Source organism: Anolis carolinensis, unplaced genomic scaffold (genome assembly GCF_035594765.1).
Source record: "Anolis carolinensis isolate JA03-04 unplaced genomic scaffold, rAnoCar3.1.pri scaffold_38, whole genome shotgun sequence".
In the NCBI taxonomy this organism is placed as follows: Eukaryota; Metazoa; Chordata; class Lepidosauria; order Squamata; family Dactyloidae; genus Anolis; species Anolis carolinensis.
In genome coordinates, this window is record NW_026943847.1 from 201,040 (window position 1) to 227,000 (window position 25,961).

Consider the following 25,961-nt stretch of genomic DNA (forward strand, 5'->3'; position numbering starts at 1 on the left):
ACCTTTCGGTTGGTAGATCTTAGTACTGCTGGTGATTTACCAGCTGTGCTACAGCCCAGCCCTAAGGAATTTGTTCCTTCCATGGATAATTTTTTAAAAGAAAATGACCTGCCCAGAAATGCGGTTTTGTTGCTAGTTAAGGCCCCGACACACCCTGATGCAGAGGAGCTTCAAGAGGGGGACATGAAGGCGATGTTTCTTCCACATAATGTAACTGCCGTATGACAACCAATGGATCTCGGCGTTTTGGAAACGCTCAAAAGGAACTATCGCAGGAAGCTATTGTCGGCAATGATAGAAGAAATAGAATAAGGGCAAGACAGGATTGAAAAATGGAAACGCATCCGTGTAAAGGAAGTTGCTTCTTGGGTTGCAAGGGCATGGACTGTGGTTGGGGTCCAACAATTGCCAGGTCTTGGAAGAAGTTGTTAGGCGAAGATAAGGATGAGATTATGGGAAGGAAAAGCACAGATGAAACCGAAGAAAGCATTCTACAATTAGTACGGCGTGTCCCTGGGTGTGAGAATGTGTCTTCGGAAGAAGTTAGAAGTTGGATAAACGAAGACGATCAGTATGAAATAACGGATGAAGAAATTGTTGCTCTTATCAGTAACGATGGCGACGAAACTGATGATCAGGCATCAACTGTCGAGCCTCTCAGAATCTCGCACAAGGATAGGGTTAGGGCTCTAGAAACCACAATCACATACATTGAGCAACAAGAAGCAACGGGGATTGACAAAATGATGCTGCAAAGATGGCGAGACTTGGCAGCGGAGAAACAGCAGTTGTCAGAAAAGCAGGCAAGGATCACAGATTTTAAAAAATCTTCACAAGACTGAACTTTTTACAGATTTAACTTCCGACAGTGTTAGTTTATGTAATTCTATATTTATAGTCAATTTTTAGTAGTAAATACTTTTGTAGTCAATGCTTTCAATACATTGCGATGTTTTGGTGCTAAATTCGTAAATATAGTGATTTCTCCATAATGTTACCAGGTATTGAACTGCTTTTTCTGTCAATTTCTTGTAAAACATGATGTTTTGGTGCTTAATTTGTAAAATCATAATGCAATTTGACCTTTAATAGGCTTTTCCTTAATCCCTCCTTGTTATCCAACATTTTCACTTATCCAATGTTCTGCTGGTCAGTTTATGTTGGATAAGCGAGACTCTACTGTACTCTGAAATTAGGTATGGGATCTTCTACGTTGGAGTGGAAAAATCCAACATTAAGGGAGCATGGGAAAAGAGAACTGGGATTGGGGGAGAGAAAGAAAAAGGAGGGAAGGATGGTGAAATGGGTGGTAGTTGGTAAAGTCTAAAGCTAGAGAAAAAGGCAAGCATTTGGATGTGAAGGGAAAAGGCATCCATTCCCCAGAGAGAAGGAGGCGGAATAAAAAACCGGGCTGGGCTGAGCAACAGGGAGCCTCTGGAGCGTATGTTACTCATCTCTCTCTTAGAGGCTCCAGGCAGACAACCAGGGTCCATCTTTACTGAACAAGGGGAGGGGAAAGGACAACAGGCATATCTTCTTTTCCTCCATGTCTGTGTTGTTTTGAGGATCATTTCAATCCACTTCTTATCCCACATCCTTTGAGTCTTTATGACTCACACTGAGGAACGATTGTTTATGTTCTTCTTCACAGTAGATAACGGGGAAAAGAGCCATGTATGCACCAAATACAGGAAACATTTTGGACACAACTGGGGCCTTCGTCAACAGCAGCAAGCCCACAGAGAAGATGGAGGTTCTGCCAAAGAAAGGCCTGACAAATGCAGTGTGTGTGGGAGGTGTTTTACCCAAAATATGGCACTTGTGCTTCACAAGACACTCGATGTTGGGAAAAGCCATCTTAAAGGGAAAGTATCTGCAAAATGTGTGGTGAAACACAAAAAATTTCACACAGGTCAGGAACCATACAGATGCCAAGAGTGTGGGAAGTGTTTTGCTTCCAGTTCAGCCTTGTTGAGCCACAAAAGACTCCACACAGGAGAGAAGCCATACCAGTGCCAGGAGTGTGGGAAATGTTTTGCTGACAGTTCAGCCTTGGTGAGCCACAAAAGACTCCACACAGGAGAGAAGCCATACAAATGCCAGGAGTGTGGGAAATGTTTTGCTTCCAGTTCAAACTTGGTGAGCCACAAAAGACTCCACACAGGAGAGAAGCCATACAAATGCCAGGCGTGTGGGAAATGTTTTGCTTCCAGTTCAGCCTTGGTGAGCCACAAAAGACTCCACACAGGAGAGAAGCCATACAAATGCCAGGAGTGTGGGAAATGTTTTGCTTCCAGTTCAAACTTGGTGAGCCACAAAAGACTCCACACAGGAGAGAAGCCATACAAATGCCAGGCGTGTGGGAAATGTTTTGCTTCCAGTTCAAACTTGGTGAGCCACAAAAGACTCCACACAGGAGAGAAGCCATACAAATGCCAGGCGTGTGGGAAATGTTTTGCTTCCAGTTCAGCCTTGGTGAGCCACAAAAGACTCCACACAGGAGAGAAGCCTTACAAATGCCATGAATGTGGAAAATGTTTTACTCGGACTTCATCCCTTAACCAGCACCAGAGAACACATACAGGCTAAAAAACAGCCACTGTGTGTAAATGTCTGATTTCAAACAGGACCCTTTGAGAAGTTCTGCGTCAGATTTGGTGGAGTCCCCGTTCTTGTTATTTGAACCTGTAAGTTGGAGGTCCTGTTCTCTGGAGCAGCAGAAAGCAAGCTCTGTGTGACAGTGTACAGATGTGTGAGGGAAGAATCTTTTTGATCCCACCACACACACAGATACCACCAATTATAAAGATGTCTTATGGATGATGATTTTAATTAATTATTTATTTAATTATCTTCTTCGCTGCCACCAATGGAGGAGATGTCGGCAGATGGCACTGGTTCTTTTTATACCTTCTTTGTTTATTTTACCTCAGATGTTGATATTGCTTAACTTGGTATATAATTGTGACAGAGACTTAGATGGAATTAAATCAAAACAAGTTTATTGCTTGAACAGAGCTTGATGGTTTCTTATAACTTTTTAAAGGCACTTAGCTTAATGGTTACAAACAGATATGAGGTGTTCAAACTTTCAAAATACTTCTTCCTCTCAGCTAAACTAAAACCTGATCCTCCTGGATCTACTGGGATTAACTTTTCCCTAATCCACAGCCTCTGTAAATGACCCTAAACAAGTCCCCTAACTTGCTTAGTCTGGCCTAATAGAGGTCTGTCCTTCTGGTTCCCTTCAGTCTTGAAACCAGACTGCTCCCTGTGATTTAAAATCACAGACTGTCCTTTTATTTTAGACCTGACTCAAATTCTTTTATTTGAGTCACCCTGATCCTCCACATGAGAATCAGTCTTCTTCCTGTGACTAAAAATCACAGACTGAAACTGGGTTTTAAAACATTCCCCTTTTCCTTTCCAAATGGCGGTTGGCTCCGCCCCCGTTGTCATAGCAGCCGGTTCTTCAATGCTGGTATTAACAGCTCTAATACTCACCATTTTAAATTAACTAAACCTGACTGTTTAAACAAATCAAATAAACATGTCATCATTAAACAAAATAAAATCATACACTTCTTTACAGACAGTCCTTCAGAGCACTGGTCCTCAACCTGTGAGTCCCCAGATGTTTTGGCCTTCAACTCCCATAAATCCTAATAGCTGGTAAACTGGCTGGGATTTCTGGGAGTTGTAGGCCAAAACACCTGGGGACCCACAGGTTGAGGACCACTGCTTCAGAGTGTTAAATATGATTGTCTTGTCACCTCGTCTGAAAAGAAATAAACCATATGTAATTCCATCAGTTGTTCCTTTGGTCTTAGTTTCCAGCTCCATTTCCACCTTGGTTGCAAATGTCCAGTTTTGAACGTTGTTTCCCTACAGAAACATCCTCTGTTTTCCTCTTTAGTCGGGAGTGGTTAGCTTGAGAAAACTACAACTGGTGCTGATGCTGATCAGGACAGAGATAAGAAGGCTAAAGCCATAATCATATTGTGCCTTCAACCCAATCAGCTGGTGCATGTGAGAAACAAAGTTTCCGCTAACGAAGTGTGGGATTCTCTTAAAGCGGTGCATCAGAGGGAATCCTGTATTTCACAGCTGATATGGACTAAGAGACTGTACAATACTAAGCTAAAGAAGAGCCAGGATGTTAAGCGGCACCTAGATTTGATGAAGCAGCTTTTTGTTGAAGCAGAGGTGTGTGGAGTTGAATTTTCAGAGGCTCAGAAATGCTTTGTACTACTGGCAAGTCTATCAGATGAGTGGGACTATCTGATCCAGTCGTTCCAAAGTTTGAGGGTCCAGGATTTGTCACTGGACTTGGGTTGTTGTAAAGTCCTCGAGGAGCTGGACAAACAAAAGTTTGAAAAGTCCCAGAAGCAAGAGCAGCCCGAGTATGTCCAGGAGGGGCGCAAGAGATGGACTTCCAACCAGATGGTGATGGTGACAACCAAGAGACATCTGTGTATGGAGTCAAAACAAAGAATGTTATTCCTGTGGCCGAGGAGGCCATATCGCCAGGAATTGTCCAGGTGCCAAGAAGAGGCCTTTCAGAGGGAGATATTATTGTGGGAAAGGCGGAGGTGCAAAATCAACAGCATCTGCTGCCCATGCTTTCATGGCTGCCAGTGATCCTGTTCAAGGGGAGAACAAGTGGTTCCTGGACTCTGGAGCAACTCATCACATTGTAATAGATCCAAAGATGTGGAAGAACCTGAAGGATACAACGGGTACAACTGTGACTTTGGCAGATGGGACTGTGAGAACCATCAATAAGTATGGGACTGCATATATTTCTTGTTTGGGAGTTAATTGGGAATATGTAATTTGTGTTCCAGATCTTAAGACCAATTGGTTGAGTGTCGCAACATTGACAGAATGTGATTATGATGTTTTAAATGTTTTTAGTTTTTAATGCCTTTTGTATTATATTGCTGATGTGATGGCACTGTGTTGCCAATTTGTAAGCCGCACTGAGTCCCCCAGGGGAGAAGGGCGGGGTAGAAATACCGGAAATAAATAAATAAATAAATAAATTATAAAGTTGTCTTTAAAGGAATTTATTGCTTTGTTTTGAAAAAAGGAAAAATTGTGTGAAAAGGAGTTAAAAGAAACAAATTGTTTCAAATGATTTGCAAATTTGCAAAGATGGTGCAGAGGTTTATTATGTAAAGAAACAAATTGTGCATGATAGATGCATTCATTATCTGCACAGAGCAATGGGACATACTGATGTCAAAGTGCTGAATCAAATGCTAAATGTTTGCATAGATTTTGAATGTGAGAAATGTGACCATCTGCTAGATTGTGCAGTTTGTAAAGAGGTAAAGGTTAAACCAATTCAGTTTTCAAAGAAATCCAAAATCAAAGTAGACAAAATGTTTGAAATTGTTCATGTTCACCTGGCTGGACCATTTAATAAGAGTGAAGGAGGGTCTAGTTTTGCATTGTTGCTGGTGGAAAGATTAACCAGATTTGCATACATTTATTTTCTCAAGGAAAAAGGAAAAGAGAATGGAGGTGTTGCGATGAAAAATTGCATGATGAAAGATTCAGGTTGTTCTTCTAGAATTTGGCCTGAAGCCCTGCACACGAGTAATTTCATTGTGAATCGTTTGTGGAATGAGTGTATCAAAGATTTTCCATTTAAAAAGATGTACAATAAAGCTCCAAATTTGAAGTATGTAAAGGTTTTTGGTCAGTTTGCAAATGTGCTCATACCTGCTAGTCAAAGAACAAAAGGTGAGCCAAAGTGGCGCAGATTGAGATTTCTAGGATTCTACAAATATAAGCTCAAGTTTCACAGCAGCCCAGGGAGAGTAAGATACTCAAAAGTGGCATATTTTGATAAGGATGCAGGTTGGGAAAGACTGCACCTGAATAAGGGGGTTCTAAATGGTAGCTCAGAAGAAGCAGAAGTTCTGCGAATGCAAAAGGTCAAAAACAGGTAGTTAAGGAGGAGAAGGTCTCCACTCCTGAGAAAGGAAAAGCACAAACACCACAAAAAGGACAGCAAACCACAAGGCTTCTGTTAAGAGAGAGAAAAAGCCAGTTTCAAACCTTCCGTTTTTGAGCAAGGTGATTGAACGGACAGTGGCGGGACAGCTACAGCAATTCTTAGATGAGACTGTGGGCTTAGACCCCTTCCAATCAGGCTTTCGTTCAGGTCATGGGACAGAGACTGTCTTGGTAGCTATTACTGACGAAATTCGTCGTCAATTAGACCGGGGCGGATCAGCGCTATTGGTACTCTTGGACCTTACAGCTGCATTCGACACCGTGGGCCATGACTTGCTGATCCATCGATTGGCTATGTCTGGTGTACGAGGTTTAGCTCTTCAATGGTTCAATTCATTTCTCTGGGACCGGAGACAGAGGGTGGAGTGGTCAGGACAAAGCTCTGAGAGCTCCTGCCTTTGCTGTGGAGTTCCCCAGGGTGCTATCCTTTTGCCCCTGTTATTTAACATGTACGTCCGACCACTTGCTGGACTCGTGCGGAGCTTTGGCCTAGAGTGCTACCAGTATGCAGATGATACCCAGCTACTCTTGCGTCTCGAACCTGGGACAACCACGATTCCTGAGAACTTTAAGCTGTGTTTGGAAGCAGTGATGAGTTGGCTGCGAGCAAGTAGACTAAAAGTGAATCCTGCGAAAACTGAGATACTCTGGCCCGGCCAGACACCAGAGTTAACCCAGTCACTGCCTTATTTCGATGGGGAAGTTCTGGTTCCGTCTTGTGATGCCTCATGGGCCTTGTAGTCCTGTTCCTGGTACTATCGTGGCAGATGAAGAGGAAAACATGGGGTTTTCGCCGGTTCAACAAGAGCCGGAGTCCCTTCACCTGCCGGATGTTGATGTTTGCCCTCAAGAATTCAGTAAACCAGGCCTTGGGCAGTACTCCCCTCCGTTTCCCAGGAAGGAATCTTATTCTAGAGACAGAGGAGTTAGAGAAGCTAATCGGAGAAGCTTAAGAATCGCTGCCAAACAACTGGCTGATTAGGTCTGCTTCCCTTGGGAAATTCTAAGGAGTAATGCATCTGGACAGAGTGGGTTTCGCTTCTCGTTCTCTAGGGAAAGAGATTGTTGGCGGGAAAACGAGACCCAATATAGGGGTTTGGCGCGAGAGATTCTTTGCGGAGTCAATTGATCAGCTTCAGGAGAGAGATCGTGTGTGGACTTCGTAACTCCAGTTCCTTGCTTCCCGGATCAAGTTTTCGAGCCTTGCCTTGCCTTGCAGTTTAACCACGGACCCTGTTCCACGCTTCACGTTTTGCCTTGTTTCTAGTCACGGACCTAGTCAAGAATCAAGTTTATTTCCAGCCTTGTTGTCAAGCTTCATTGGACTTCTAAGACTCTGACATTTCCCCACACTATTGCTTGGCAAGAGTGTGTGTTTCGGTCAAGTGGATTAAAACTTTGAACTCTAATATCATTTATTGGACAAAACATTTTTGGACTATATTTGACCTCTTTTGAAAGGTCTGTTTCTGAACTATACTCTTCACTTGTTTTTATTGCTTTTATATATTTCTTTAATAAAGATATTAGATAGAGACTGGCCTCCGTGTAAGGTTATTGGTGCCCAGCAGCCAGGGTTCTGACAGTTTGACTCCGCCAACTAAGCACCAAACAACCTAAGGCCAGAATGTCTACAGGAGCCGGAGCGGACGCCCCAGCTCAACCACCCAGTTACACCATTTCCCAAGATGAATTCAATCGGATCTTGCCAACAATGGTTTGGGTCCACCCTATCTTTGCGATCACGTCTTCCCCGGTGAACCTGCAGAGCCTTTAAGATCTGCTGGGAAGGCCCTTCTCTCGCTCCTGCCTCCTCTCAAGCACGGTTGGTGGGGACGAGGGGGAATGAGGGCCTTCCTTTTTGGTGGTGCCCCCCCGGCTCTGGGACTCTCTCCCCAGGGAGATCAGATGAGCGCCCACCCTGCCCATCTTCCCTAAAGACCTGAAACGTGGATGTTTCAATGTGCCTTTGATGAACTGGTTCCTTTGTCGACTAGGCCCCCTCGCCCTCACTCATCGCCCGGCCTTGCAGCGCTGTATTACCCGCCCTGCCCTTGCAACTGTTCCTGCGCTAGCCCTTGCCCGCCCTCTTAGATCTGAACATGCCCATTGTTCTCGGCTACTGGTTGATGGTGGTTGTTGTTCTTATGTTGTTATAATGCTTGTTGTTTGGTTTTATTGGTTTGATGATTGAAAATACAATTGTATATTCATTGTGCTATATTTTATTCTGTTTTTGCTGGGCGTTTTCCCCATGTAAGCCACCCCAAGTCCCTTTGGGCAGATGGTGGTGGGATTTAAGAATAAAGTAGTAGTAATAGTAGTAGTAGTAGTAGTTGTTGTTGTTGTTATCTAAACACATAATAAAAGTAAAAATCTGTATGTATGTATGTATGTAGCCGGGGCGCCCATTTACAGACAGGCTCCCACTTCCACAAATGGCTATAGCTCCCACTACGTAGGAGGAACCAGTGGCCCTCCCTCCAATGACACTGTAGGTTATAGCGAGTGCCGTGAAAATGCCCAAGCACCCTGCCAATGTCCTCCACAAACACCATCCTGCCCACCACCCAAGGGAAGGCTTTCATACAAAGACAATTTCCTCCTAGATCTTCTGTTTTTCCTCCACCAGACACCCCAGTGTTTCTGACGCTCTCCATTAGTGTGGAATTTGCATGACTCCGCCCACTGCCTCTCCCATAACCCTTTCCTACTCTTTTCCATGGCACACAGCAAACAGGAATTGATCAGCAACTGAACAAATTAGAGAGAGAGGTTTTGGGAGAATTCAGCATCATTTATAGGACTTGTAGGGACTGGGATGTATAGTCCACCTGCAATCTAAGAGCACTCTGAGCTCCACCAATGATGGACCTGGAACCAACGTGGCACACAGGACCCCCAAGACCAACTGAACATACTGCAGGGGTTTGAGGGAATAGACCTTGATTTGGGGAGTTACAGTTCACCCTTATCCAGAGAGCACAGAACTCAGCCGACATTGGACCTGGACCAAAATTGACACACAGACACAATACTGGCAGGGTTTGGGGGGGATTGACTTTGCAATATGGGAGTCATGGTTCACGTGCATCCAGAGAGCACTAAACCCACCCGACTACAGTTCTCGACCAAACATGGCCCACAAACCCAACATGGCCGACTGAATACTGGCAGGGTTTGGGGTGACTGCCATTTGCATATGGGAGTTGTAGTTCACCCTTAGCCAGAGAACCTTGAACCCAGTCGACAAATAACCCAGCCAACAAATGCTTTTTCCAACTCACCTGGGCACCTCTGGGTCTCTAAGCTAGATGATGATGATAATAATAATTGGAGATCTTTCCTAAAACTTTTGGGGACAAGGCAAGCCCTGTTTTGGAAGTCCCTCCCCAGGGAGATGAGACACCCCCCCCCCCCACACACACACACTCCTCCTTTCGCAGGGACTTCAGTCATCCTCTGTAGTAGTCACACAGCTTGCACTTCGTCCCATGCCCTCTCTCCTTTACTGCAGCTGACACTGATTTTACTCCATTGTTTACAGCCTGGCCTGGTGCCAGTCATTTACCTCCGCTTGATTGAGTCTGAGTTGATGTCTTTATATGCACATATGTTTTATTTAGTTGTATTTTATATGGTGTTAATTGGTTTTGTATGTTCTTAGGCACTTTGAGCCGTCTGTAAATCGCTTCGAGTCCCTTCAGGGAGATGGTGGAGGGATAGAAGAATGAAGTTATGGTTGTTGTTGTTGTTATTATCAGTTCCACATTTTACCCCATGATGGAAGGTGCAGAAGTCATTGCAACAGTGTCTGCAGTGTGACATTAATTACTAGCAAACTGGACAGGGGTTTTGGGGGGGGAATTGACCTTGATTTGGGGAGTTGTAGTTCTCTACATCCAAAAACCATTGTGAACCCAGCCTACGATGGCACACAGACCCAACATACCCAACTTTAAATACTGATGGCAGTTTGGGGTGATTGACCTAGGAATCCGGGAGCTGTAGTTCACCCACATCCAGAGAACACTGAACCCAGCCGGCAATGGATCCAGACCAAAATTGGCTCAACGTGGCTATCTTTGAAAACTGGCAGGCTTTGGGGAGGACTGACCCCTGATTTTGGGAATTGTAGTTCACCCATATCATCATGAATTTCCCATCTGGAGCATACATAGAAAAGGAAAGGAAAGGCAGGCTTTTTCTAATAAGTAGCACCACAAATGTCCTAACCCAGGCATCGCCAGGTACCTAAGCTAGTCTCTACCTATGTCTTCTTCTTCTTCTATATCCATAATAAAAGTGAAATTATGAAATAATAATACATTAAAACTTTGTTTTTATACCACATCTGCCTCCGCAGGGGGACTCAGAGCGGTTCTATGTGTATGTCTCCCACTTCCACAGACAGGCTCCCATTTTCACGCACACCCACAACCTCCCTCCCTCTCATGGCATTGCAGACTAGAGAGAGCGCTGTGAACCACGTCCTCCACAAACACCATTCTGCCCACCATCCAAGGGAATGCTTTTCTATGGGGACAATTTCACCCTAGATTTGATGTGTTCCCTCCACCACAGACACCTCAGTGTTTCTTACTCTTTCCATTGCTGTGGAATGTGCACGATCCCACCCACTGCCTCTTCCATAACCCTTTCCTAAACAGACCAGAACTGATCAGCTGACTCCATACAACAGGTCTTGGCACACCGACCTGACATGCCTAATTTGGAATACCAGTGGGTGTGGAGGGGACTGGCCTTAGAGGTTGGGAGTTATGGTTCACCCACAGTGCTCTCTCAGTGGGGGTTCTGTGACCCCACCGACAGATCTGGGCCAAACATGGCACACAGACCCCACATGCCATGGAGGGATTTTAGGGGGGGGGGCTGATACATCATGGTAGAAGTTGTAGTTCACCCCTCATCTAGGGAGCACTCTGAATCCCACCAGTAACAGATCTGGACCTAACCTGGCACCAGGGTGGGAGTTGTAGTTCACCCTGCATCCAGAGAGCATTGTGAACCCAACCCATGACCGTTCTAGACCAAACCTGGCACACATACCCAGCATGGCCAACTTTGAATACTGATTGGGTTTGGGTGGAGGGAACTGACCCATGATTTTGGGAACTGTAGTTCACCCTCATAGAATCATAGAATCATAGAAATGGAAGTCCAGTCCAACCCCATTCTGCCAAGAAGCAGGAAAATGACATCCAAAGCACCCCCAACAGATGGCCATCCAGCCTCTGCTTAAAAGCCTCCAAAGGAGCCTCCCCCACACTCTGGGGCAGAGAGTTCCACAGCTCCTGATGTTCAGGTGAAATCTCCTTTCCTGCAGTTTGAAGCCATTGTTCTGCGTCCTAGTCTGCAGGGCAGCAGAAAGCAATCTTGCTCCCTCCTCCCAATGACTTCCCCTCACATATTTGTACATGGCTATCATGTCTCCTCTTAGCCTTCTCTTCTGCAGGCTAAACTTGCATAGCTCTATCAGTCGCTCCTCCTAGGGCTTATTCTCCAGACCCTGGATCATTTTAGTTGCCCTCCTCTGGACGCTTTCCAGCTTGTCAACATCTCACTTCAATTGCAGTGCCCAGAATTGGACACAGTGTGATTCCAGGTGTGGTCTGACCGAGGCAGAATAGAATAAGGGGAGCAGGACTTCCCTGGATCTAGATGGAGGAGGAGGAATTGCGGTCGACGGATTCCCAGGGAGAAGCGCAACAGAGTTCTTGCGACCCTGGAGAAGGATAGGTGTGGTAGCCTCCATGGCAGCCCCTCCGGGCTGAAGGTCCTGCTGTTTATTGCCAGATCCGTCAAGGGTAAATCATCTATTATCCAGGATTTAATCCTGGATGAGCAGGCGGATCTGGCCTGCATCACCGAGACCTGGCTGGATGAACTGGGTGGAGTTAGTCTTTCCCAGCTTTGTCCTCCGGGTTTCGGGGTGCATTAGCAGGCCAGGCCGGGAGGGCGGGGAGGTGGGGTTGCGGTGGTCTTTCGGCAGTCCATCGCCCTGGTCAGATGCGCCGCTTTGCAACCTGCCGGGTTTGAGTGTCTCCACCTGAGGGTGGGTACCCGGGACAGTTTGGGGATTCTGCTGGTGTACCGTCCACCCCGCGACACAGCAGTCTCCCTGCCTGAGCTAGCAGAGGTGGTCTCTAGCGTGGTGCTGGGTTCCCAGCGCCTGGTGGTGCTGGGAGATTTCAACATTCACGCTGAGGCCACCTTGACAGGTGCAGCTCAGGAATTCATGGCCGCCATGACGACCATGGGACTGTCCCAAGTGATATCGGGTCCCACTCATCAAGCTGGACATACACTCGACCTGGTTTTTGTTGCGGGCGACGGTTTGGTTGGAGTGGAAGAGCAAACTATCCTTCCATTGTCATGATCCGACCATTATCTGATCAGTTTAAGACTCACCACACCTGTAAACCTCCGCAGGGGTGGTGGACCCATTAAGATGGTCCGCCCCAGGAGACTTATGGATCCTGAGGGATTCCTGAGGTCTCTTGGGGATCTGTCTGCCATGGAGCCTGACGATCCTGTCGATGTCTTGGTCGCTCGCTATAACAGTGAGTTGTCCAGGGCTATAGACATGATCGCCCCCGAACGTCCACTCTCGCTACGTGGAGTTGCCCCAGCTCCCTGGTTTACTGGGGAGCTGGCGGAGATGAAACGTGCGAGGAGGAGACTAGAGTGCCGCTGGCGGACAACTCGTGATGCATCTGACCGAGCACGGTCTAGAGCCGCTATTTGGGCCTATTCTGCGGCGTTGCGAGCAGCCAGGAAGGCTTTCTCGACTGCCTGCATTGCGTCTGCAACAACTAGATCCTCAGAGCTGTTTCGGGTTGTTGGGGAGCTCCTCCACCCTCCTCAGGCTGGGGGGGCACCTGACATCCCGGCAACTCGGTGTAGCGAGTTTGCTCACCATTTTGCAGACAAAGTCGCTCAGATTCATTCCAACTTAGATGCTGGCCTTGTTGCAATGCCAGGTGAGGTAACCGAGGCTTCTGTCTGTTCGATCTTGTGGGATCCGTTTCAGCTTGTGCAGCCTGATGATGTGGACAAGATTCTTGGAGCGGTGAGGGCGACCACCTGTGCCCTTGACCCTTGCCCATCTTGGCTTTTAAAACAGGCCAGTGGTGGGTTGGTTGATTGGTTTGTGAGAATAATTAATGCCTCTTTGGGGCAGGGTAGATTTCCATCTAATCTAAAACAAGCGGTGGTGAGACCTATCTTAAAGAAGGCCTCCCTAGATTCGACCAACTTGCATAACTACAGACCAATCTCCAACCTTCCATTTTTGGGCAAGGTCTTGGAGCGGGTGGTTGCCTCTCAGCTCCAGGGATTCTTGGATGATACGGATTCTCTGGACCAATCGCAGTCTGGCTGCAGGCCTGGTTTCAGTACCGAGACGGCTTTGGTCGCCTTGGTGGATGACCTCCGCAGGGAGCTGGACAGGGGAGTGTGACCCTGCTGGTTCTCTTGGACATCTCAGCGGCTTTCGATACCATCGACCATGGTATCCTTCTGGGCCGTCTCTCCGGGATGGGCCTTGGGGGTACTGTTCTGCAGTGGCTTCAGTCCTTCCTAGAGGGGCGTTCCCAGATGGTGAAGCTGGGGGACACCTGCTCGCACCCCTGGCCATTGTCCTGTGGGGTCCCGCAAGGTTCTATTCTGTCTCCCATGCTTTTCAATATCTACATGAAACCGCTGGGAGAGGTCATCCGGAGTTTTGGAGGGTGTTGCCATCTCTACGCGGATGACATCCAACTCTACTACTCTTTTCCACCAAAATCCAAGGAAGCCCCTCGGATACTGGATCAGTGTCTGGCCGCTGTGTTGGCCTGGATGAGGGCGAACAAGCTGAGACTTAATCCTAATAAGACAGAGGTCCTCCAGGTCAGTCGAAAGTCCGATCGGGGTATTGGGTGGCAACCTGTGCTTGACGGGGTCGCACTCCCCCTGAAGGCGCAGGTCCGCAGCTTGGGGGTCCTCCTAGATTCGGGGCTGACGCTTGAGGCTCAGGTGTCGGCCGTGGCCGGGAGGGCCTTTGCACAACTAAAACTAATACCTCGAGAAGTCTGATCTGACTACGGCGGTCCACGCCTTAGTTACCTCTAGACTGGACTATTGCAATGCGCTCTACGTGGGGCTGCCTTTGAAGACGGCCCGGAAATTGCAATTAGTTCAGTGCTCGGCAGCCAGGCTTCTAACAGGAGCAAACTACAGGGCGCGTTCTACGCCTCTGTTTAAGGAGCTCCACTGGCTGCCGTTTGTTTTCCGGGCCCAATTCAAGGTGCAGGTTATCACCTACAAAGCCCTAAACGGTTTGGGACCCACCTACCTTCGAGACCGCATCTCCCCCTATGAACCTGCACGATCTCTTCGCTCTTCGGGGGAGGCCCTCCTCTCGCTCCCACCACCTTTGCAGTTGCGGCTGGTGGGGACGAGAGAGAGGGCCTTCTCTGCTGTGGTCCCCCGCCTCTGGAACTCACTCCCGAGGGAGATTAGACAGGCCCCCACCCTCCTTGCCTTTCGAAAAAGCCTTAAAACCTGGCTTTTCCAGAGGGCCTTCGACGACTAATTTTTGGGGGTTGATTTGTCTGCCCATTTAATTTAATTAGAGAGTGTTCTGCCATGATTATTGATACCTTGCTGAGTACTTCTGCCACGAAGCTACAGAAGCCCTCTATTTCGGCCTAGAACTGTTTTATCTCCTTGTTTTTAACATGTGATGTATGTATTGATTGTATGACTGCTTTTCATGTTTGATTTTACAATGTGTAATTTGTCACTGTTTTTATTATTGTTGCGAGCCGCCCCGAGTCCCCTCGGGGAGATGGGGCGGGATATAAGAATACATTTTTTATTATTATTATTATTATTATTATTATTATTATTATTATTATTATTATTATTATTCCCCTATTGATGCAGGCCAGAATCCCATTGGCTTTTTTAGCTGCCACATCACATTGTTGGCTCATGTTTAACTTGTTGTCCACGAGGACTCCAAGGTCTTTTTCACACATACTGCTCTCGAGCCAGGCGTCCCCCATTCTGTATCTAGGCATTCCATTTTTTCTGCCTAAGTGGAATATCTTGCATTTGTCCCTGTTGAACTTCATTTTGTTAGTTTTGGGCCATCTCTCTAATCTGTTAAGATCGTTTTGAATTCTGCTTCTCTCTTCTGGAGTGTTGGCTCTCCCTCCCAGTTTGGTGTCGTCTGCAAACTTGATGATCGTGCCTTCTAACCCTTCGTCTAAGTTGTTAATAAAGATGTTAAACAGAACCGGGCCCAGGACAGAGCCCTGCGGCACTCCACTTGTCACTTCTTTCCATGATGAAGACGACACATTGGTGAGCACCCTTTGGGTTCGTTCGCTTAGCCAATTACAGATCGACCTAACCGTAGTTTTGTCTAGCCCACATTTTACTAGCTTGTTTGCCAGAAGGTCGTGGGGGACTTTGTCGAAGGCCTTACTGAAATCCAGGTAGGCTACATCCACGGCATTCCAGCTTGTAACTCTATGAAAAAAAGAGATCAAATTAATCTGGCATGATTTGTTTTTGATAAATCCATGTTGACTATTAGCAATGACAGCATTTGTTTCTAAATGTTCACAGACCACTTTCTTAGCGATCTTTTCCAGGATCTTGCCTGGTATCAACGTGAGGCTGACCGGTCGGTAATTGTTTGGGTTGTTCTTTTTTCCCTTCTTGAAGATAGGGACCACATTCGCCCTCCTCCAATCTGCTGGGACTTCTCCCGTTCTCCAAGAACTCTCGAAGATAATTGCCAGTGGTTCTGAAATAACTTCCGCTAGTTCCTTCAGTACTCTTGGGTGTAGCTGATCTGGCCCTGGGGACTTGAATTCGTTTAGAGAGGCCAGGTGTTCCTGGACAACTTGTTTCCCTATTTGGGGTTGGATTTCCCCCAATCCTTCGTCCATTCCATGTTGCTGAGGTTGAAGATGGCTTTCTTTTTGTGAGAAGAAGGCATTAAGTAGTTCTGCCTTTTCCCTGTCCCCTGTCATCATCACCCCATCTTCTCCTCACAGTGGCCCTATTGCCTCCTTGTTCTCCCTTTTTCTACCAACGTAAGCAAAAAAGCCTTTTTTTGTTGTTTTTTATGTCCCTGGCAAGTCTGAGCTCATTTTGCGCTTTAGCCTTGCGAACCTTTTCCCTACAGGAGTTGGCTATACGTTTGAATTTGGTGATTTCTTTGGTGATTTCTCCCCTTTTCCACTTCTTGTGCATGTCTCTTTTGAGTCTTAGCCCGGTTAGAAGTTCTTTGGACATCCATTCTGGCTTCTTTGCACTTGTTTTATTTTTTTTCTTTGTTGGCACTGTTTGCATTTGCGCCTTGAGTATTTCACTTTTAAAAAACTCTCATCCATCCTTAACTCCCTTGTCTTTTAATATTGGCGTCCATGGAATGCCGCTCAGTAATTCCTTCATTTTTTGGAAGTCAGCTCTCTTAAAGTCCAGAATGCGTGTTTGACTTGTCTTAGTTTCAGCCTTCCTTTGTATGGCAAACTGCAGGAGCACATGGTCACTTGCCCCTAAGGATCCAACCACTTCGACTGTATTGATCAGGTCTTCCACATTTGTTAAGATTAGATCAAGAGTAGCCGATCCCCTTGATGCCTCTTCTACCTTCTGGACCATAAAATTGTCTGCAACGCAAGTGAGGCAATGTGAATCAGTTGCTTTGTATTTTAGTCTCCAGAGAAGCAGGAAAAACTTGCCAATTTCTTTTCAAAGGGACATCCTTCCAAATATTGGCTCTCTTGTCCCCTTGGCCTTTTTTCCCCTCTGAACTAAACACACCCATCACCCTCGGCCATTCCCTAGAGCCCTTCTCTGGAGACATTCTAGCATCTCAAAATCTTGCTTGAATTGTGCTGCCCAGAACTGGACACAAGGTTATTCCAGGTCAGGTCTGATCAAAGCGTAGAAGAGAGTTGACTAAAACTTACCCAGATCTAGACATCACCCTCCCGTTGGTACAGCCTAAAATCACACTGGCTTTTCAAAGCTGCTGTATCACACTCGTTTTTAAAAAACAATATTTATTCAAAGACTAAAGAAGAAAAACAAATCAAAGCATGTTTACACAAATTACAATTTTGGTATTTAAAAACAGTATTTTATACAAATAATAATTTTGGTACATTTTTTTAAAAAAGGACTATTTAACAAATATAAAGGGAACAAGGACACACACCTTGGACAATAAGAACAAAACTAACTGACATCAAACGCTAATTTACAAAACTCACTCACTATATGATTTGTATCTCTATTTACTCTTATTTCCTTTCAATGCGGTTCTATACTTCATGAATGTAGTTAATATGTCCATCTCAACGGATTCATGAATCTTCATCAGTCGTTGTAGTCATTTTTTGTCTTCCATTCTCTGCAGTTGGGGAGGGATACTGTGTGTCCTAATGGACCCTTTGCCAAAGGTGGGGATTGAACAGTCTCATATGCAGAAAGGGTTTCACTCTACACAGGGATAAGTACACACAAAGCAAGGCTGATGGTCTCATGTTCCAGGGCTCTCTCGGTATAAAGTCTGAGGTTTATTAAACAAACACAAGACAAGCCAAGACCATATTATTTTATAGGAAAACTAAAGTCTTCAGTCCAGCTAAAACAGTGGTTCCCAACCTGGGGTCCATGGACCACCAGTGGTCGGCAAGAACTAAAATAGGGTTCACAGCCTCACAGTTACTACACCATTACAATGAGAGTGACTGGTCTCGCGAAACCCTCTTATAGTCCCGAGGATTATTAAATATGGTTTTCTGTGGGCGAGCAGATGACGACTCACTGGATGGCATATCAGGAATGAGAGCTGACGTGGTCTATCCAATGCAATTTTCTGAATCATCACTCCAAATAACCAAACCAAATCTAAAGTTGACCAAAAACTGATTTATAACCCTTCTGGTACTAATTTTGGAGAGTGGTCCCTTGTCAAATGATCCCTAGTTAAAAAAAGGTTGGGAGCCACTGAGCTAAAATAATTGGAGCAACACAGTTGAAGGAACAATGAATACAAGTGCAGGTCAAGAGTCCAATTATTGCGGACAAGTTGAGTACTGCAGATACAGGTCAGGAGTGAAAATTAACAAGAACCAAGGTCACAGTCCCAACAGTCACATGCCAGGAGTTCATTCAGCTAAGTTGATAAAACAACAACCAAGAAATCAAGAGTACAAACCGAATTTAGAGTCCCAAAGTCAAGCCAGAAAGTCAGGGATACAAACAAAGTCCAAGTCCATATACGAAACCTAGACGTCAGTCCAGAATTTAGAGTCAATGATTCAGGATACAACAAAGTCCAGAAAAGGGTTAAAAGTACAGGGCTAGCACCCAAAATTTCAACCAAGGGACTCAGGACAGATCACAGTACATACAGTACACATGCATGGGAAACAATTGATGCCATTGAATGCAGAAGAGCCAAGAAATAAGGCAGGAGTATGAAGATACGACGTTATCTGCAACCAAAGAGCTATTCTTTTTCAGAACCCTTTAATCCAGAGATCTCTGCTGCTGCTCATTTCAGCAAACCTTCACACATCATCCTAGAAGCCTGCGATGGGTCTCTTTGCGGAGGAGGTTAGGTGAACCCCTTCCAAGCTTGCTGCCATTCTGAGTGACACCTGCTCCCAGTAGCCGTCAACCAAGGCCACACAAACTCCGATTCATGGTGGAGAGAGAGCAAGGTGCTGGCCTTCCTCTTTCCTTCCAATGTGTTTTTATAGATTCGGAAACTCAAAGGCCCGTCTCCTCTAGAGGTACATGAGTTCTGTGATGTCTACTGTATGCTGAACTTTTTCTAAAGCTCTGTTCCTATTCCGTGCATTAAGGTGACTTCTCCTCTGTGTGGGTCCTTTGATGGGAACGTAGACTGACACTCTGACTGAAGCTCTTTCCACATTCTATGCATTTATATGGCTTCTCCCCTGTGTGGGTCCTTTGATGGGAACGTAGACTGTCACTCCGACTGAAGCTCTTTCCGCATTCTATGCATTTATATGGCTTCTCCCCTGTGTGGGTCTTTTGATGGGAACGTAGCTTGTCACTCCGACTGAAGCTCTTTCCACATTCTATGCATTTATATGGCTTCTCCCCTGTGTGGGTCCTTTGATGGGAACGTAGATTGCCACTGTGACTGAAGCTCTTTCCGCATTCTACGCATTTATGTGGCTTCTCCCCTGTGTGCTTCCTTTGATGGGAACGTAGATTGTTACTCGGACTGAAGCTTTCTCCACATTCTATGCATTTATGTGGCTTCTCCCCTGTGTGGGTCTTTTGATGGGAACGTAGACTGCCACTTTGACTGAAGTTTTCTCCACATTCCATGCATTTATATGGCTTCTCCCCTGTGTGGGTCCTTTGATGGGAACGTAGATTGTCACTCCGACTGAAGCTTTCTCCACATTCTATGCATTTATATGGCTTCTCCCGTGTGTGCTTCCTTTGATGGGAACGTAGATTGTTACTCCGACTGAAGCTTTCTCCACATTCTATGCATTTATATGGCTTCTCCCCTGTGTGGGTCCTTTGATGGGAACGTAGACTGTCACTCCGACTGAAGCTTTCTCCACATTCTATGCATTTATAGGGTTTCTCCCCTGTGTGGGTCCTTTGATGGGAACGTAATTTGTCACTCTGACTGAAGCTCTTTCCACATTCCATGCATTTAGAGGGCTTCTCCCCTGTGTGGGTCCTTTGATGGGAACGTAGACTGCCACTGTGACTGAAGCTTTCTCCACATTCCATGCATTTATATGGCTTCTCCCCTGTGTGGGTCCTTTGATGGGAACGTAGACTGTCACTCCGACTGAAGCTTTCTCCACATTCTATGCATTTATAGGGTTTCTCCCCTGTGTGGGTCCTTTGATGGGAACGTAATTTGTCACTCCGACTGAAGCTCTTTCCACATTCCACACATTCATATGGCTTCTCCCCTGTGTGGGTCCGTTCATGTACAGTAAGAGAATTTTTCCAATCAAATTGTTTCCCACATTCCAGACACTGATGTAACTTCTCCCCTGTGTGTGATCTAGGATAGGGAGGTAGAGGACTTGCCATTCTTTTATATTTATAATTCAAATATTATGCCAGGAGTTCACAGATATAACCTCCTGAACTTTGTATTTGTCTTTGTATTGCTGTAGCCTTCTGCTCGCTTTCCCAAGCCTCTCTTTTTTCAGCACAATCTTATTTCCTCCTCTTAACTGCATAGGTTTGTAGCTTGAAATATATTTTTACTACTTATTTTTTCTTGTTGTCATTGCTGTGTATTTTGAAGTCCCTTTAGACTTAGAGCACTCCTTGGGCAAAGCTCTCACAACGTATTCTTTGCAGAGCTTTTTCAGAAGTTACCTGCAGACAAATGAGGGGCAAATCTCTTCAGGAGTTGAACAGAGAAAGATTTCATGGAACATGAAAAACAAGTCTCGTGCTGTAACAAACCCAGGGGAAGAGGGTGAGCCCATTGCCTGGTGAGAAATGCTTTAACACTTGCCCAACAACAAACAATCCCTCCTCAGGTCCAAAGGGGACGGTGCGCAAAGATACTCTGCACAAAATAAAATCCAACCCTACCGATTAAAATCCAACAATGCAGCAAAGCTGAAGGCATAACAGGCTGTGAACTGTGAACATTTATTTTTGGCGTCTTTCGCTGAATTAAATTATTCTCAATGTCTTGTAGAGATATGTGGTCAGCCTTATATAAATTAATGTAATAATGTTTTAAAGCCTGTTGAATATTGATATCATCTATTAATATTTTATCGTCATGTTGTATCTTAACAGTAAGTCCCGTTCAGGGTAGAGAAAGGCGGGGTAGAAATGTCATAAATAAATAAATACATAAATAAAGAATTGACAATTACATTTTTGGGCTTTCTTTCCTCAACGTATATGCTAACTATTTCCTTGGTTTGTTAGCTGATTCAAAATATTTTTTTTTGCATTCTTTATTTTAGTTTCCAATTCATTAACTAGTAACACAATAATTGCTTTTGTAGGAGTTTTATCTGAGTTAGAATGTTTGAATTCAAAGGATTTTTCTTTAACTCCTCTTCTTTTTTTAATATCATCTGAAATTATCTGAAAATATTTCTGTCTATTCTTTCTCATTTCAGTGTTGCATTTTATAAAGTATCCTCTAATATAAGCTGTACTGGCATCCCATACTGTTTGAATATCTGTAACTTGATTTAAATTAAGTTCCAAATATTCTTTCAGTTTTTCTTTCAAATTCTCAATTACGTCCTCCTTTTGCAGTAGTGATTCATTCAGCTGCCATCTAAGTGTTTTTAATAATAATAATAATAACTTTATTTTTATACCCCGCCCCATCTCTCCGAAGGGACTCGGGGCGGCTTACATGGGGCCTTGCCCGATAAAACAATCAAATATCAAAACACAGCAATAAAACAGTTATCCAATAAAAACATCAATTACAGTAAAAACAATCGTTAAATCAACATAAAACATACAATATTAACACTGGAGTCTAATTCATAGAACCCAGGCAAAGTGCAACATGTGCCGAAATGGGCCGAAATGGGGAAGGGCCATTTTTTACTTTCTTTTTAATTACTAGAGTCACTGGATTATGATCTGAGATAGTTTTGGGTAGGAGTTCTGTCTTTTGAACAGGTTTTGAGTTTGGCAGATATCCATATCTTTTCCATTCTAGAGAAAGTATTTTGTCTTTCTGAAAATTGTGTACTGTATATACTCGAGTAAAAGCCGAGGCACCTAATTTAACACAAAAAACTGGGAAAAACTATTGACTTAAGTATAAGACGGGGTGGGAAATGCAGCAGGTACTGGTACATTTCAAAATAAAAATAGATAGCAATAAAATTAGATTAATGGAGGCATCAGAAGGTTAAATGTTTTTGAATATTTACATACAACTGCAATTTAAGACTTTCCAACTGTGATTAAATTATTATTCTAAGCTTCTTCAATGTAAATGTGCTTATATATTCTTCCAATAATCACCATAGTTTATTTTAACTATACATTTTGGGGGAAATGCAGTGTGTATACGAATAAAGAAAAGTGGGAAAGACGAGTGCCGAGGAGAGGAAGGTGTGCGCTGCACGGGAAAGGAGGAGAGGCTTATACTTGCGTATATACAGTATATTCTTTGCATCCCCCTCCCCGAGAGTTTGTCTTTCTTTGGTGAAATCACTCCATTCCAATCTCCCAAAAGGCACCCGTTTTCATAATGGAGGTCTGTTGGAAACTAGGCACGTGGGGTTTATATATCTGTGTAATGACAAGGGTGGGAGAAAGAACTCTTGTCTGCCCGAGGCAAGTGTGAATGTTGCAGCTGGCCACCTTGATTGACACTGAATTTCATTTTTAAAGCCTGCCTGCTTTCTGCCTGGGGGAATCCTTTGTTGGGAGGTGTTAGCTGACCCATTGTTTCATGCCTGCAATTCTCATTTTTTGAGTGTTGATTTTTATTTACTGATTTTAGAGTCTTTTTTGATACTGGTAGCCAGATTGTGTTCAATTTCATGGTTTTCTCCTTTCTGTTGAAATTGTCCACATGCTTGTGGATTTCAATGGCTTTTCTGTGTAGTCTGACATGGTAGTTGTCAGAGTAATCCAACATTTCTGTGTTCTCAAATAATATACTATGTTGGTTCATCAAGTGCTCGGCTTCCCCTTGGCAACATCTTTGTAGATGGCTGATTCTCCCACACCAGAAGAGACTCGGGCTCTCATCTGGCTCGTCATACCTCATAGAGCTTGTTGAGTTTAGGATCGCAGTGCTCGAACCGGTTTGTAAACGGAGATGCAGACTATTTGCAGAATCGCGTCCCTGTTTACAAACCGGCTCGAGCACTGCGATCTGCGGAGGAGGCCCTGCTCTCGGTCCCACCCCCGTCTCAAGCACGGCTGGTGGGAACGAGAAAGGGGGCCTTCTCCGTGTTCCTCCCCTCCTCTGGAAATCCCTCCCAAAAGAACGAAAAACTGCCCCCTCCCTCCTTGCCTTCAAACTAAAAACACATCTATGCACTCTGGCCTACTGAGAGGAGGAAGACTAATACGACTCGATATGTATCATTATCTAGATATATTAAATCCTGTCTAGATACTGGAATTGATCTCAATTGGACACCATCTGACTACTTAATAAGGTCTGAGCTGTTTGAAGTGTTTATTCTGTGTACATTTATACTATGTGACTATGTTTGCTAGGCTTGTCAAGTTTTATTTTTGAGGAGAGTCCTCCAAGTTCTGTCAGTCATCCAGATTTGACTGCAGGCATGTTTCAAAATCCAAAAAGATGTCCCATTGGTGAGGAAGAGGAGGGGGAAAGGCTTCCTTTCTGCTGCTCTGGAGACTAAGGGACAACGGAGCCAGGAGGTCAAACGGCAAGAAAAGGGATTCCTCCCAAACACGAGGAAGGACTTCCTGAGGGCAAGAAGAAGAGCTGTTCAGCAGGGGAACTCTCTGCCTCAGAGTCTGGTGGGAGCTCCTTCTTTGGAGGATTTAGTCAGAGGCTGGATGGAGATCTGTCGGGAGGATTTGGATTGTGTTTCCCTGCCTGGCAGAAGGTGGTGGGGCTGGGTGGCCCTTGGGGTCTCTCCCAACCCTCTGGCTTCGGGGATTCCTCGTGTCTCAGTCCTAGGCCAAGGCTGCCGCCTCCCCCTCCCCCGCCTCCTCCTCAAGGACTTGGGAGATATTTGTCTTGGGATAGAACTCCCAGGTTCCTCCAACCCTCATGCCAGGAGGGTTTCTGGGCGTTGTAGTCCAAGAGAGCCATTCCCTTTGGGGAGAGAGGGAGGGTTAGAAATAAAGTTATTACTATTACTATTATTATCATTATTCCCTCCACTCTCTTGAGCAGGGATTCCCAAACTCTATTCCTCTGGGATTTCTTGGACTTTAGCACCCAGAAGCCTCAGCTGCCTTGGCCCAAGATCAGGGATTCTGGGACATGGAGTCCCCGGAAGTGGAAGGCCAGGGCTTGGGAAGGGATGCTCCTGAGAAGGGACCAGGCTTCCACGGCTGAACTGCTCTTGCCATCCAGAAATGCTTCCCAATGTTTAGTTGGAAGCTTCTTTCCCACAATGTGAATCAACTGCTTTCCATTTTAGTCTCCAGAGTAGCAGGAAAAACTTGCCCTTTTCTCCTCAGTGGGACATCCTTCCCCATATTGGCTCTCCTGTCCCCTCGGCCTTTCTTTCCCTCTCAGCTAAAGATACCCATGCCACTCCCACGTCCGCCTCACCTTTTGGCACCTGCTGTTCCTTCTCCACTTCCGCCTGGAGCTTCTTCTGCACGGCCTCCGCCAATCCCTCCCTGCAGACTCCCTCCTTTCGCAGGACGGCCCTCTCTGCCGAGGGAAGGGTCCGGGTTATGGGTCTGTTGCCATTTCAAAAAAGGACAAAGCCGTCAAAAAGGGAAAAGCAGCAACAACAGCAGTTCAGCAGATCAGGAGCTCCATCATAATAATAATAATAATAATAATAATAATAATAATAATAATAATAATAAACAGATGAAACAATAGATCACACCCTCAGCTGCTGCAGAAAGATTGCACAGACAGACTACAAGCAGAGGCAGAACACCGTTGCTCAGATGATTAATTGGAACTTGTGCCACAAATACCATCTGCCTGCAACAAAGAACTGGTGGAATCACAAGCCCGAAAACGTTACAGAGAATGAACATGTCAAGCTACTCTGGGACTTCCGAATTCAGACAGACAGGGTTTTGGAGCACAAGACCCCTGACCTCACGATCGTGTTAAAAAAAAGTATGGACTGTCAATATTGTAATCCCAGGTGACAGCAGGATTGAGGAGAAACAACTAGAAAAGCTGACATGATATGAGGATTTAAAGATCGAATTACAAGGACTCTGGCACAAGCCAGTCAAGGTGGTCCCAGTGGGTGCAGTGGCTAAAAACCTTGGCCTGCACTTAAACACAATCGGCGCTGACAAAATTACCCTCTGCCAGCTGCAGAAGGCCACCTTATTGGGAGAGGCACGCATTACTCGCCGATACATCACACAGTCCTAGACATTGGGGAAGTGTCCGAGGTGTGATCCAAGACAGCCAGCAGAGTGTCTGCTGTGGACTCATCTTGTTATGTTTCAAATAATAATAATAACAACAACTTTATTTTTGTATCCCGCGCCATCTCTGCGAGGGGACTTGGGGTGGTTTCTCTGGGGACCAATCCCAACAATATACAATCAAATGCATTCCAATCCCAAGGAATTAATACATCAGTGCCTCTAAAACACAACATCCCAAAAGCGTAGCCCATGAGATGGGATCAGCCAAACAGTCTGGACCTGAACCATCCAGGGCTTGAAAGGCCATCACCAGCCCTTTGACTTGTGCCCAGTGACAGGCTGTCAGTCAGTGGAGGGGGGGGGGGTGTCAGCAACCTGGCTGCCCCGTTTTGGAAGGCGCATGCGCAGAGGGCCTGGAGGGCCGAGCAGGCCGCAGCCTCCCCGGGACAGACAGACAGACAGGCCAAGGCCGGACGGGGAAGGGAGGCCCGTCAGCAGGGACCCCGAACCCTCACCCAGCTGCCCCTGACCTGCTCCTCTCTCTCTCTCTCTCTCTCCCGAAAGGCCTCCTCCTCCTCCTCCTCCTCCCTCTTCCTCGAAGGGCGCTCACAGGAAAGGGTGGAAGGCGGGGCTTCGCCTGAGGGAACTAGGCGCTTCTCCCCCCCCCCCGCCTTCCCCCCTTCGCTTCACGGTCCGCCAATGGGAACCCGCCTTCCTCTCGCGCGTCATCGGTCTCCGGGCAGGAACGCCCCCGACCCTCCCCTCGCCCTTGGGCCGTGAAGGGTCCTTCCAGAAATGGGCCAATGGGGATCGGCCTGGTCTCTCCG

General features: G+C 45.7%; 1 protein-coding gene and 1 long non-coding RNA gene across 4 annotated transcripts in view; one reads left to right on the forward strand and one right to left on the reverse strand.

The window, feature by feature from the left end:
* LOC134294950 (zinc finger protein 91-like) overlaps nucleotides 1-3,004 on the forward strand; it is a 39,308-nt gene extending 36,304 nt beyond the window's left edge. Inside the window, exon 4 of the mRNA XM_062966889.1 lies at nucleotides 1,655-3,004. Coding sequence (XP_062822959.1) covers nucleotides 1,655-2,589 — 935 coding nt within the window. The 3' untranslated portion in view covers nucleotides 2,590-3,004. The remainder of the gene's footprint in view (nucleotides 1-1,654) is intronic.
* The window catches only part of LOC103281777 (zinc finger and SCAN domain-containing protein 2), a 45,334-nt gene extending 19,379 nt beyond the window's left edge, over nucleotides 1-25,955 (reverse strand). The window contains exons 1-2 of one of the 3 annotated variants that reach the window (XR_010001548.1): nucleotides 24,348-25,955; nucleotides 17,098-20,451 (exon numbers count right to left, since the gene is read on the reverse strand). This is a non-coding gene — a long non-coding RNA (zinc finger and SCAN domain-containing protein 2). Of the gene's footprint in view, nucleotides 1-17,097; nucleotides 24,079-24,337 lie in introns of those variants that run through there. The other 2 variants (XR_010001547.1, XR_010001549.1) reach the window with 2 other exon arrangements.
* Nucleotides 25,956-25,961: the final 6 nt, after the last annotated feature.